This window comes from Pundamilia nyererei, unplaced genomic scaffold (assembly GCF_000239375.1).
Source record: "Pundamilia nyererei isolate P.nyererei 1_Seehausen unplaced genomic scaffold, PunNye1.0 scaffold00027, whole genome shotgun sequence".
Classification (NCBI taxonomy): domain Eukaryota; kingdom Metazoa; phylum Chordata; class Actinopteri; order Cichliformes; family Cichlidae; genus Pundamilia; species Pundamilia nyererei.
The window spans coordinates 4833571-4846050 of NW_005187428.1; the positions used below are offsets into that span (position 1 = coordinate 4833571).

Here is a 12480-nt window from a genome sequence, read left to right on the forward strand (position 1 = left end):
ATGTTGTGATCAACAGTGTCGAAGGCTGCTGTCAGGTCCAGGGTTACTAAGACAGCAGCACAACCAGAGTCAACAGTTAAAAGCAAATCGTTAAAAACTCTCAGTAGGGCAGTTTCTGTGCTATGCCGAGCTCTAAAACCAGACTGGAACTTCTCATAGAGATTGTTATTGTCGAGAAATAGCTGGAGCTGCGTGAGGGCGGCTGGAAGCGTCCACTGGAAAATAGGAATACTGTGGTCATAAAGGGACGGACATGATCAGCCACACACAACAGGAAGGCATCTAAAATTTTATTCATGTTGTAGAATGTAGTCCCTGTGATAAAACTGTAGATTTCTAATATTTGTTATTACCTCGAGTCCATGTGGACATGGTTCTGCTGAACACAGATGTAATAAGTCCACTACCAATGTGGATTTAGTGACTATTTTATTTTCATTGGGGTTACACAGTGTCCACCGTAAGGCATTACCTCATATTCTGAAATGACTGAACATGCAGTTAATAATAGATGTTGTCCTGCAAACAGCATTGACATATATGGTATTTAACTTTTCCCCCTGTTGTTCAGACAGTGTCAGTTTGTTTTCATTAGCCAGAGTCAAATTACCATCTCAGACTATAATGCTCTCCATCAGGATTTTCCAAGCCAATTTCCAGAAACAATAACCATGGATTGGCATCACTTGTGGGTTTTCAAATTCTTAGCCTATTTTAGAAAACATTGCATCATCTTTTCAAAGGTTTAATATCTGTACAGCTTTAGAAATGATCCTTCTTACACTATCCCATTTAACAGGACAGAACATCCTCTCCAGTGACCCTGTCTTAAATCATGATGAGGGTTGGAGGCGGGGGACTAGATCCTATATATGGGTCTGTTATAATATAAAAATCGTTTGGCTTCATGCAAAGAAGGGAAATGATATATAAGGATGGCACGTTGAACTATGTTCACAGTGAGATATTTCTGGAAGTGCTCCTGAGCTTGTGCAGTGATTTACATGACAGTGCTGCCATAGGGCATCCAGTTTTGATTTTCAGCCTCTTCCCTTGCACACAGAGATTTCTCCAGAGTCTCATCACCTGTTGGTGATACTGTATATTGTGATAATGATGACGTTGATGTCATTTTGCATAATATACAGTGTCCCAACTTTTTCAGAACAAGGTTTTTATACATAATGCTAGCAAATTTATTTTACAGGAAGGGCTTCCAGTAGTTTCTTCAACACATGTCCAATATTTTAATTGGAGAACTAATAAAAGAAAGCAAACAATGACAAAAACACACAAAAAGTTATTCAGTTCAGTGGGATATTGTCTAAGAACATACATTTTTTGTAATATACTATCTTTGAATAGTTTTAGGGGTTAAACGAATAAATCAGTTGGCTAAAAAACAAAGTTTAGTTTTCTTTTGTAGATAAAAACTTTTGCAAAACACAAAACAACACTTTCTGATGTGTTGTTTACGATTTTTCAGCAATTTACAGATTTCCAAATGCACCTGAACGCTTCGCAGCACGCACGCCAGCTCAAGAATGCTTCCACGCCTGTGATTGGACGACGCGCTGTCAGTTTATGACGCGTGTATGCTCCAGGTAGCCAATCGGCTTCCCTGTTGTTGGCTCGTGCGCCGGTTCGCCGGTCGGGTTGCAGCCTGGAAAAGGGGAAACGACTGGCGGAGGGTAACATCGGTGGTGCGGTGCTATGGACCCCAGGGACAATGTCGAGACCGGGGAGACGGAAAACCAGTCGGAGCTATTCTACGTGCCAATTCCAAGTGAAGCACCGTGCAAGAAGGAGCAGGAGAAACTGTCGGGAGTCGTTAAAAACGTCCACAGAAAACTGCGTAGGAAATACAGGGAGGGTAAGCAGCCTCAGTGGGCCCCTCCGTTTCTCTGTGGCCCTGCAGCCTATGGGCTGATACTGTTAGTTATCTCACAAATGTTGAAGTAACGTTAAAAAGTTAGCGGTTAATCCGGTAATCACGGATTTGGAAGTTGTTGTTTTTTTTAATTTTTTACTTCTGATTAGCTGTTGTGGTAGCAGACTCCAGTCGACAGCAGCGGGTTGCACCAAGCAAGCGAGGCCTTGATTAAAGCTCCTTAGAAATAAATTGTGGCAGCTTACACAAGGCTCTTCTGCAAACAACATCTTATCTCTCGCTCTCAAACCTAGTCAACACACATGTGACATTTGACTGGTGAAAAAAAAAAGAGTAACTTCCGATTGGCTCCCGGTTGTCAATAAAAGATAACTCTGTAGACTGAGCAAACAGTTGCTGCAACTTATACAACCTAATTAGTGTTGTTTCTGAGATTTGCTACCGTTCAGAGCCAGACAGCGAAAATAATTTAATTAAAAGGCACATTGTGATAGGCCAGAACTTTTTTCCCCCCTTCTAGTGGAGGTTTAACTGTGTCTTGAAGGATAAAAGAGCCAAGGAGATCTTCAACTGTGGAGCTGAGATTGGGGAAAAGAACCTCATCTTACTTTTTGCCAGGAGAAAAACCACAAAGACGACACAGCAGGTTAAATCCTGTCTGTGGCTGTTGCTTCCTGCTGTTTCTTTGCACACACGTCATGTAAAGAAGGAAGTTTGTGCAAGTTTGTGGAAGGTGAATCATTCACTTTCTTTAAATTATTGGGGCCACTACATATGAGAGACAAGCATGAGTCTTCTCCTTTTTTATTTTTTGATAAATATTCTCATTTTGGTCACAAGGGAAAACACGGTCTCTTTGTTTACCACTCTAATGAGTTTTATTTCAGGCAATTTGCAATTTGGGGATGATTAAAGAAGCAACAAAGTGTCTGTTTAATAGCAGATTACTGTGATTTCTTTGATTTGTTAATTTGGTGGGTATTAATGTCTCTTTGTTTGGCAAGCCTTGAAACAACATACAAATAAAATGACCAAATCATTATTGGCCCTTTTTATGCAAAACACAATGCAACCACATGCTCTGATGTTTGTGTTCAAGTAGATGAAATGGGAGGAGGTAATGGATCTTTTAGTTGCAATCACTGTATCAGTTCATAAGCATCCAACCATCTGTCTTACTTCAATTTAAAAAAATTTAAAAAAAGGAAGTTTGGAAACCCCGATCTCAGCTCATCAGCATGCATACGTAGCATCTGTTGTCTTATTTTACAGCCCAATCAGTGCGGTTAACTCCATGTTTGAGTTAGCAGTTGAAAGATATATTGATGAAAGATATATTTTTTAACGTCCTCTGAATTTTAAATTTAACTACAAATCCTACAGAAGCTAGGATTTGTTCTGGTGATGACGTTGTGCTGTGCATAGTGAGGGAGTCCATGTGGGAGGAGTGCACAAGAGGTAAATTTAAAATATCTAGAGGAAATAAATCTTTGGATGAGTCAATGGCCAGGACACAACGGTTTGCAAGATTTCTTTGTATTTTCTTCTTCCAGTATAAACTAAGAATATAAATTAATCTCCTGCTTGAATGCATGGCTAGTTTGTTTCATTTGAACGGCTCTGAATCAAAATTATACAGTTGGCCATTTTACTGCTCAGAAATATGAAAGAAATCCTGGAAAGTTTTTTTTTTTTTGAATAGTTAAAATAGTGTCGTAGTAAAATGCAGGCATATTAAAATGTCAAGTCTTGGTGTTATTTGTGTATGCGCTGCCCTACTTTACCACCATAAAACACTGCATAACCCTGGTAGTGTATTTAAAATGAGCTTGGATTAATTTGTGGTTTGAATAAGACCTCAGCACTGGAGAGAGTAGCTGCTTGTTTTGGAGCCTAGAAGAGCATAAAGAAGTCATCCTGCGAGCAGATCTCATGATTGGTTAATAAGCGAAGCATGATCTGGTAGGCTTGGCATGGAATCACAGTGGTCATGTTTTGAAAGCACTGCTGTTTACCACCAACTCCTCTTGTTGTCCTTTCATTTCTGCAAATCAGATATAGTTTTCTTTTCTCCCTTCTGGTCATGGGATTTTTCCCTTGTTGGCATGTTTGCTTGTGCTACGGGCTGTCAACGTCTGAGCAGCTGCAAATGGAAAATTTTGTGGACATAACTTTTATTGTGAAATGACTGTTTTGAGGGTGGGTTTGTTTTGTTTTATTTATTTATTATTTTTAGATGCACAATTCTGCTTCTGTGCAAGCAGAAACAAATGAGACATAGGCAATATTGAAGTACCAGCAGTGACCTGAGATTTTTCAGCCGTTTTTTTTCCCCCCCTTTTTTTCCAAGATCCGGTTTTGGTGATTTAGTGGATAACCAAAACTTGCAAGTAGGTTGTGAATGTTTTTCTGTCGTCATACAAGAGTAAGACTTGAAGTACTTGAAGCTGTTTTTTGCCATGTTTTGGATATTGCTGACCTTATTTTTAAGGGGGGTTTGATTTTCTCACTTAGTGGGCGACTTTGACAAGATCTGGCGTGAGCACTGCGAGGATGAGCAGACACTGAGTGAGTACGCCCTCGCCATGAAGAATCTTGCTGACAACCATTGGATCAAAAAGTGTGAAGGAGAGGGCCGGATTGAATGGTGTCGCAGGTATGAACGCCCCCAAAGGTCTTTGGGCATCTTTTAGGTTTTATAGAGCCTGGTGAAATCGGACTAATCTGAGCCTGTAAAATGAGCTTCTGTAAACGCAGTGTTTTGATGCCACTTCCACAGCGTCTGTCAAGAGTACTTTTTGGATGGTGGAATGAAAAGAGTGTTAGAGAAGGATCAGAAAAGTGCCACGCTTGCTATGGGTGTGGGTACAGCATCTACGAGTGCCCAGCCGTACAGCACCATCCCCAGGTAAGATGAAGTAAGAGTGTTATCTGTCATGAGTATGACAGATAACACTCTATATCATATATATCATATATATCATAAAGTCTTTGTCCAAAAAACAAGAAAAATGAATTGCTACGACCTGCCCTCACTCTATAGTAATAATAATGTGCAATAAACATACACTGATTCTTCTTTTTATTACTTAAGTTACCGTGTTGTGTCGTGTTGTGTCGTGTTGTGTCGTGTTGTGTCGTGTTGTACGTAGTGCCGATGTGGGACAGTTTTACCATTTCATTGTACTATTGTACTATGTATGACTGTGCAATTACAAAGAGTTATCTATAGTGTGTGTAATGCATATGATTTTGTGTATTATACTCATCAGGCATTGCGTGTTGTTGTTTGTGCTACAGTTCGATTTCTCAGCTGGGGAAAATGCGCCTTCTTGATGTGGGAAGCTGCTTTAACCCTTTCTTGAAGTTTGACGAGTTCCTCACAGTCGGTATTGACATAGTGCCTGCGGTTGAGGTACGAGTGCATATTAATTCTGTTTTACATTTTAATTGACTATGTGCTTTTATACCATTTGTTTATTCACATGAAATGGATACAGTTTCCCACTTGGGTGTTTGCGTTATAAAGCAAAAACAACACCAGAAATGAGTCATGTCCTTTGCCAGTGCTGTGGTTAGACTATGTGAAGAAAATCAGCAGAACACAGAAAAGTGACGCCCAACAGCTGCAAGTCATGAAAACAAACGAGCTGTGTAGAAATGTTTGCTGGCATAGATCAAGTTTGAACCCTGATTCGTGTTAAATTTGTGCTTTTTCAGAGTGTGTACAAGTGTGACTTCCTCAACCTCCAGCTTCAGCAGCCGCTCCAGCTGGCGGGTGATGCAGTCGAGGCTTTCCTCCGCCAGCTCCATAACCCCATCGATGCTCTGCCCGCTCAGCTTTTCCACGTGGTGGTCTTCTCCCTGCTTTTGTCCTACTTCCCCTCGCCATACCAGCGCTGGATCTGCTGCAAGAAGGCCCATGAGCTGCTGGAGCTGCATGGCCTGTTGCTCATCATCACGCCTGACTCTTCTCACCAAAACCGCCACGCCCTCATGATGCGCAGCTGGCGTGTCGCGGTAGAGTCGCTGGGCTTCAAGCGCTACAAATATGTCAAGTATTCTCACATGCATCTCATCGCCTTCCGAAAGGTGTCTCTGGCCACCACCAGTGACCTGGTGTCACACAACTACCCTGAGATGCTTTACATCCCTCAGGACTTCAATTCCAATGAGGAGGAAGATTGTGAAGACATCACAATACAGGCGCGTTCCGAGTTTGAGGATGACCAGCTAGCTTGGGGCTTCACGGAACTACCAGACACACCCTATGATTCCGATTCTGGGGAGAGCCAGAGCAGCTCCGTCCCCGGCTTTCATGAGTTAGAGGATCCCATCTTGCTCCAGAGCTAGGCTAAACCAGCAACCCTCCCGCCCTTTTCTCCACCTAAAGCCCCTTTCAGACATGGAAAGCATAACATCGCTGGCTTCAAAAGTCTGTAAAAGCGATGGAATTATATTTAGTTAATATTCCTAATGCTTTAAATCAAATATACCCCTGACAGTGAGAGAGAAGGCTACAGTACAAGCATGAGGTTTGACACACAGTATTATCCGTGTCAGCTTTTAGAAGTGTAACCACGCTTTTGAAAGTTTAATGCATCCTCTGGTCAGCTGAGCAGCTCACAATGAAGCACGGGACACATGCAGACTTGTGCCGTGCCCGCGCTAATGTTTCAAGGCTTGACCTAGTAAGATTGGCATTGCCGAAGAGCGACCAGGATGCTGATTGAGATGTGAAGCCGACACGTTTCGATGCTGCCAGGTTACCGTAAATGGAGAGTGTGTCTGAAAAGGGCTTAATTGTCGTCTCCCCTCCAACTGCTGCGCTGCCAAATTTAACCAGCTGCATTCTTACCCCACTTCTACTCCTTCTCAAAACAATGCAGTTTGCACAGTGTGAAAGAGAAAAGTTTACAGATTATTTTCTCATATCCACACTTCTTTCAGAGTGTGCACACACACACACACACACACACACACACACACACACAAAAGATGGATATATTTTGATAAATAGTTAGGTTTTTTAAGAGTTGGAAATCGAATACCCGCAAGATCTCTGAACTCCCCGCTCCTCTTAATATCAAAAGTCAGCTTGTCTACATTCTGTACTCGGTCTCTGTTTGAAATAAGCTAGAGTCGCAGGCTGCTCTGTACAAAAAAGCCAAATACAGCAAACCTAAGCAGCGCGACGGGGGTTTGATTGCACTGGTGAGACAGAGATGGAATAAGTAGACGGGCGTGTTTGCTTCTGGCACATACAGCTCAACTTCCTGAAAACTTTTTTTTTTTTTTGATGTTCATTTTAGTTTTCCAAGACATAAAAAAATTTTTGGAAATAGATATCCATAGTCAAACAGTCAAACATTGGTGTTGTAAATTGTGGCAATGCCTTGGTAACTTGGCATTCTATGAATGATTTTGTGTAACTTTTACCAAAAAAAACAACAAAAAAATGGTATTTGTAGCATTTGAAACATTTTCAGAACCATACAGTAGTATTAGTAGGTTTACTAATGTGAAACGTTAAGTGTTTACTTATTGTGTTTAAAAAGGTACAAGTGCATAGTAGGTACAAGGTTTTTGTCTTGCTCTTCTCTTAAAGACTGACTTCATTCTGAATGATCTTTTTCCTGCTGTTGCATTTAATCTTTTTTTTTTGTCTTAAGCAGCAGATTGGTACAACACTGCATGTCAGTGACTTTACACCAGTTTCCTTTGACACAGTTTTACAACTTTGATGTGAAAATACAGCACTCCACAAAAGCAGATGCAGAGTTCCTTAGAAAAATCACAGAGAGAAATTTACACTCACTTTTTGTAAAAAAGGTGAAATATTGTAAAATTTAGAAAGCGAGGTCGGATCTGAAAATGCTGTATGCTGCAGGGAGGTTTTAGCTAAGACACTACCAGGTGAAATGTTATTGTGTGTTCCTGCTGGTTCCTGAATAGACTAAATGTGTGGGTGTGGCTTAGACTGTGTGACTGAAGAAGTGAATTTCTAGTGTGTGGAATTTTTTTTTTGGTTGGTTTTTTGTTTTTGTCAGTGGCACTTTATCATTGATCCCAAAGGGTGTCACAAAATGTTGTTTCTTTTCACAATTTTACAACCAATGTGATAGGCCCACAAAACGATACCAATAATAACTATAAGGTGCCTTCTGTGTTTTTGTTTTGTCCATCATATTAGTGGATATGTGTTTATGTAATGCAGTGTGCTTTTGCCATTTCCATATCATTTTCTGGTTAATGCATATCTCTGCTGTTTTGTGTTTTCTTCCTGATTTTTAACAGGAGAAAAAAAATTCACAGTACATATTCAGACTTTAAAGGAGCGTGTTTTGTGATTTTTGTCTTCCAGTGTTTCTTTTGGCCTATTTGCATGATATGGATCATCTTCATTATTTCAACAGTGCAGAACAATGTGTCCTTACAGTACCATTGTATTTCTCTTTTATAAATGAATGTAAATATAAGGTGGCGGTGTGTGTTCCTTCTTTTGTGCTAAGATTTTTATATTTAAAAAAAAAAAAAAATCAGTTGTTTACAACTTAGAATGTCCACAGCTCTCTTTTACAACTTGGTCAGAAGTTCTTCATCTTCCTCTGATAGTACTATGCGGAAATAGTTGTTGTTGTTTTTTTGTTTTTTTTTAAACATTCAAACCCCATGGCCGCAGAGTTTTTAATTAATAATATTAAAAAAGGAGTGTTAGTATTTTTGTAAGGAAGGGATGTCATATTTATTTTACATTGTGGGCCCCGTACAGCCCACTTTGATGGGGCTAGACCGTCGAGTAGGCCAGAGCAGTGAAACTCCCCTTTCTGTCAGAGCAGACACATTTAACTAAACTTTTAATCCCTGAGATTATGATAATATAAGGAAAAACTGCAATTTCATGATAGAATGTGTAAAATAACAAAAGGTTCTTGTAGCTTATTGCCCAGATTTATAAAATCTAAAATTATCAGGTTTATAAAATGTAACAACTTTATAAAGTCTCGTTTTGTTAATTCAGATTTTTTTTTCAGACCCACTTTAGAAAAACAAAAATTTCTTCAGTAGATGGTGAAGAAATTGGTGATGTGATGGAATTTTTGGTAATCTCATTATTTAACTATTACATGCACCACACAAAGATGAACTCCTTCAAAGCCATCCAGTTATTGTCTTTGCCAGGCTGGTTCTGACCCTCGCACCGTATGTTTGACACCCCCTGTAAAGTGATGGGAGACCTCTAATCTCTAAAGGGTTATCTAAACACATATATGCGGTCAAAAGAGTGGCTGGTAGGGTCTCACATTGAGCCCACACAGAAATCAGAACAACTTAAGTGTGCTTTAAACAATGCTCATCCAAAGTCTCTAAAGTTGTAGTGGAGAGAAGCAGAAATGCAATTGTTCATCTGGTGTTTTAATAATAGTAGCAGAGTGCACTGACTGGGACGTTGGTCCAAAGTCTTCCATAAGCGTTCAACTAGGGTTAAAATTTTGGGAAGCTATGCAACTCACATAATTTTCATGCTCGTCAAACCATTTAGCGACCCCTCGTGCCCTGAGGATAGAAGTAAAATCATGGAAGAGACCGCTTCCATGTCCACAGGAAAAAGGCGATTACTAAAAAAAATAGTTAATTAAATTGTAAATATCTACAAGGGAAAATGTAGGCCTAAACCATGTCTGGGGAAAAACGGCAACAAACTGGATTTTCTAAATGCAGGGGTCAAATAATCGGATCTTCCTTGAATGTGTCATTTGTTAGTTCCTGCCAGCACGGAGAAAGTTTACTCTACTGTTTTTGTCTTTGTTTTGCTTTGGCGGCGGCGGGGGGGGGGGGTCTTATCTTAGTTTAACTGAGCGAACTCATTAAATAAATAAATAAATAAGAGAAAAAAACTGCATCAACAATACGGTTTGGACGTTTGAACTTTTCAACACCAGTTCTGACCCTTTATGCTTACCGTAGTCTTAGCACAATCATGGCGACTGTCATCTGACTGAAAAGTTTTGATGTGAAACTTTTTGAACTGATGTCTTTCACAGTCCCGCTGGCTGGCGTCAGAATAACCCAACTGCGATCGTTTATAATCGTGCCAAACGTCAGATGGAAGAATACAAACAAGTGACATCCAAGATGTGAGTGTTTTGACCGCTGACACTAACCGTCCTGAAGATGTGCCGCTGAGGAGCTAACGCCAGCTAAGCTAGCTACTTTCAACAAGTTAGCCCGCTGGCTAAACCGAGTTTGAATGTCGCGGGATTTCAGATGTCACAGCGGACAGTAGACCGGGTAATATCTGACTTAAATGCCATTTTTTAGTTTCAGGTCGTTGGTATTTAATTTAAAAGGAAAATGTGTCGTTTTCTACGTTACTGTGTCAGTCACTGCCTTCACGCAGCGATGACCCGGCTGGAGGAAGTCAACGGAGAGATGAGCATGTGGTCATCAGTCCGGTGGCTAGGCTACTTGTCCGGGCTTAACCTGCTCGTGGCCCTGTGCATAGGTCTCTATGTCCGGTGGGAAACAAGCGCGGAGTCCGCTCTTCTTGTCATTTTTGTTTTGGCCCTGGTTGTCCTTGGAATAGCCATTGGCCTCTACTACTTCAGTATGGAGAGGATGAGCCTCAGCATCCTCCACCTGTGGTTCGGTTTTTTGCTGGGTCTTCTGTGTTTCCTCAACTCCCCCGCCCTGGACGTCGACGTCAGGGAGCAGGTTACCAACTACCTGCTGCTGGCCAGCGTGGCTCTGAGGACACTGTGGGCACTGCTGGAGAGACTGGTTGGATGTGCTAGGTATCGCCCTGCCTTCTTGACCTCCGCGGAGCGCCTGGAGCTAGCTGGCTTTGCGATCGCCAGCACCGCGCTGCTCATTCAGAAGTCCCTGAGCGTGGTGGTGCTCGTGGTCGCTCTGGGCACGGTCATGGTTGCGCTGCGGATGAAGGCGCTCCTGGCGCTCGCCAACCTGGCCTGCTTCGCTGTCATCACTGCCGTGCTGTTCTTTAAGTCTCTGAACATTACCACCAACCCGTTCGCCCTCTCCTGCTTCTTCAGCCAGCTCATCTGCGACCCTCTGCTCGATGTCTACTTCAGCGGCCTCTCTGTGACCGAGCGCTGGCAACCGTTTCTGGTGTGGAGGGGGCTGTGGCGCCGGGTCTCCCTCCTGCCCCTGCTGGCGGTGGAGGTGAGCTTCATCGTCCTTTCTGCTGGGAGACTTTTAGACCAGGAACAGTGGTACCGCACGATCCCAGCCTTCGTGGTGTGTGCGCTCTTCTGGGGTATTTGCCACATGGTGTTTGTCATCACTGTGTGGGGTTTTCACTCTAAGCTCAGCGAATGCCAGAGGCTGTGCTGGTCGGAGGTCAGCGACCTGGACAAGATGATGGCCTCCAAAGGCATGCGACATTTCTGCCTCATCTCTGAACGCCTGGTGTTCTTTACTCTGGTGTCCACGATAGCTGTGGGTGCTCTGTGCTGGCAGGTAGGTCTGTCTCAAAAATGCTTTACTGCTGCAGCACACGGGTTATTCTGTTTCCTGTTTCATTTTTTCCTTTACGTGACTCTTGTAAATTTGCTCAGCAGGCCAAAAACAGTTTGTTTGTGAGCACTTTCCTGCTCATTCTGCCCCTGGAGTCTCTGTTCCATGGACTCTTCCATGAGCTCGGGAACACCCTGGGAGGAACATGCGTGGGCTATGCAGTGGTCATTCCCACCAACTACTGCAGGTAGAGAACCAGCGTTGTATCTGAGAATTAGAAACCTCTCCAATTTAGACCACATTCAGATTCATGTTTGGATTTACATCATTGATATTCTGTGCACACAAATGAAATGGAATTCTGAAAGTGGCATAATTCTCCTTCCTGTTACAGTCCTGACGGTCAGCCGATGCTGCTGCCTCCAGGCCAGGTGCACGAGTTGAACAGGCGCTCTACGGGTATGTTGAACAACGTGCAGCGCTTCTTTGCCCACCACCTGATTGAGACGTTTGGCTGTGACTATTCCACCAGCGGGGTAACCCTGGAGGCTCTGCAGTCCAAGATGAAATCCTTTCTGGACCTCCGTACCCCAGACGGCCCACGCCACGACACCTACGTAATCTTCTACAGTGGCCATACGCATCGCACTGGCGAGTGGGCGCTGGCAGGTGAGAGAGGCTTTAAGTTGAAGCAGTCATGATTGGGACTCGCTTTTTTCTAAACCTGCGTATGTATTTGAAGGGGGAAAAAAAGTTTGGCACTTTCCAAAAAGGAAACCTGGGTTGTTGTAAAAACATATATTTTTAACCAAGTATTGAATTGAAGTTTAATTTATTTGAGTATAAAATGCTGTTTTGTTTATTAAATAGCCAGAAATATTAGGAAAATGTATATTAATGCATACTACATCCTAAATGTACAATCAGTCATGCATATGTCTGTAGGTACTCCACCCAGAGGCCAATTTTGAACTAGCAAAAACCCTGGCAGTAGGATAATGCAAAAAGAAAGAAAGAAAAGAAATAGAGACCTCTCCCAGGCCTCTGGCAGAGGACCCGAGCTTGAAGGATTAACCGCCCACAGGGGCGAGCGGGGATTTTTATTTATTTAT

General features: G+C 42.3%; 2 protein-coding genes across 4 annotated transcripts in view; both read left to right on the forward strand.

Moving 5' to 3' along the window:
- Nucleotides 1-1588: 1588 nt before the first annotated feature.
- samtor (S-adenosylmethionine sensor upstream of mTORC1) lies at nucleotides 1589-8360 on the forward strand. Of its 2 annotated transcripts, XM_005728223.1 has the most exons (6): nucleotides 1829-1873; nucleotides 4242-4281; nucleotides 4406-4547; nucleotides 4671-4799; nucleotides 5192-5306; nucleotides 5612-8360. In XM_005728223.1, coding segments are annotated over exons 2-6 (1020 nt in total). In that variant the 5' UTR covers nucleotides 1829-1873; nucleotides 4242-4280; the 3' UTR covers nucleotides 6245-8360. The 2 variants fall into 2 exon arrangements, with proteins under 2 accessions (XP_005728279.1, XP_005728280.1); XM_005728222.2 differs by lacking the exon at nucleotides 4242-4281 and having other exon boundaries at nucleotides 1589-1873.
- Nucleotides 8361-9776: 1416 nt separating this feature from the next.
- Nucleotides 9777-12480, forward strand: part of tmem168b (transmembrane protein 168b) — a 4410-nt gene continuing 1706 nt past the window's right edge. The window contains exons 1-3 of one of the 2 annotated variants that reach the window (XM_005728224.2): nucleotides 9777-11371; nucleotides 11470-11615; nucleotides 11763-12037. In XM_005728224.2, coding sequence (XP_005728281.1) covers nucleotides 10247-11371; nucleotides 11470-11615; nucleotides 11763-12037 — 1546 coding nt within the window. In that variant the 5' untranslated portion in view covers nucleotides 9777-10246. The remainder of the gene's footprint in view (nucleotides 11372-11469; nucleotides 11616-11762; nucleotides 12038-12480) is intronic. The other variant, XM_005728225.2, reaches the window with a different exon arrangement.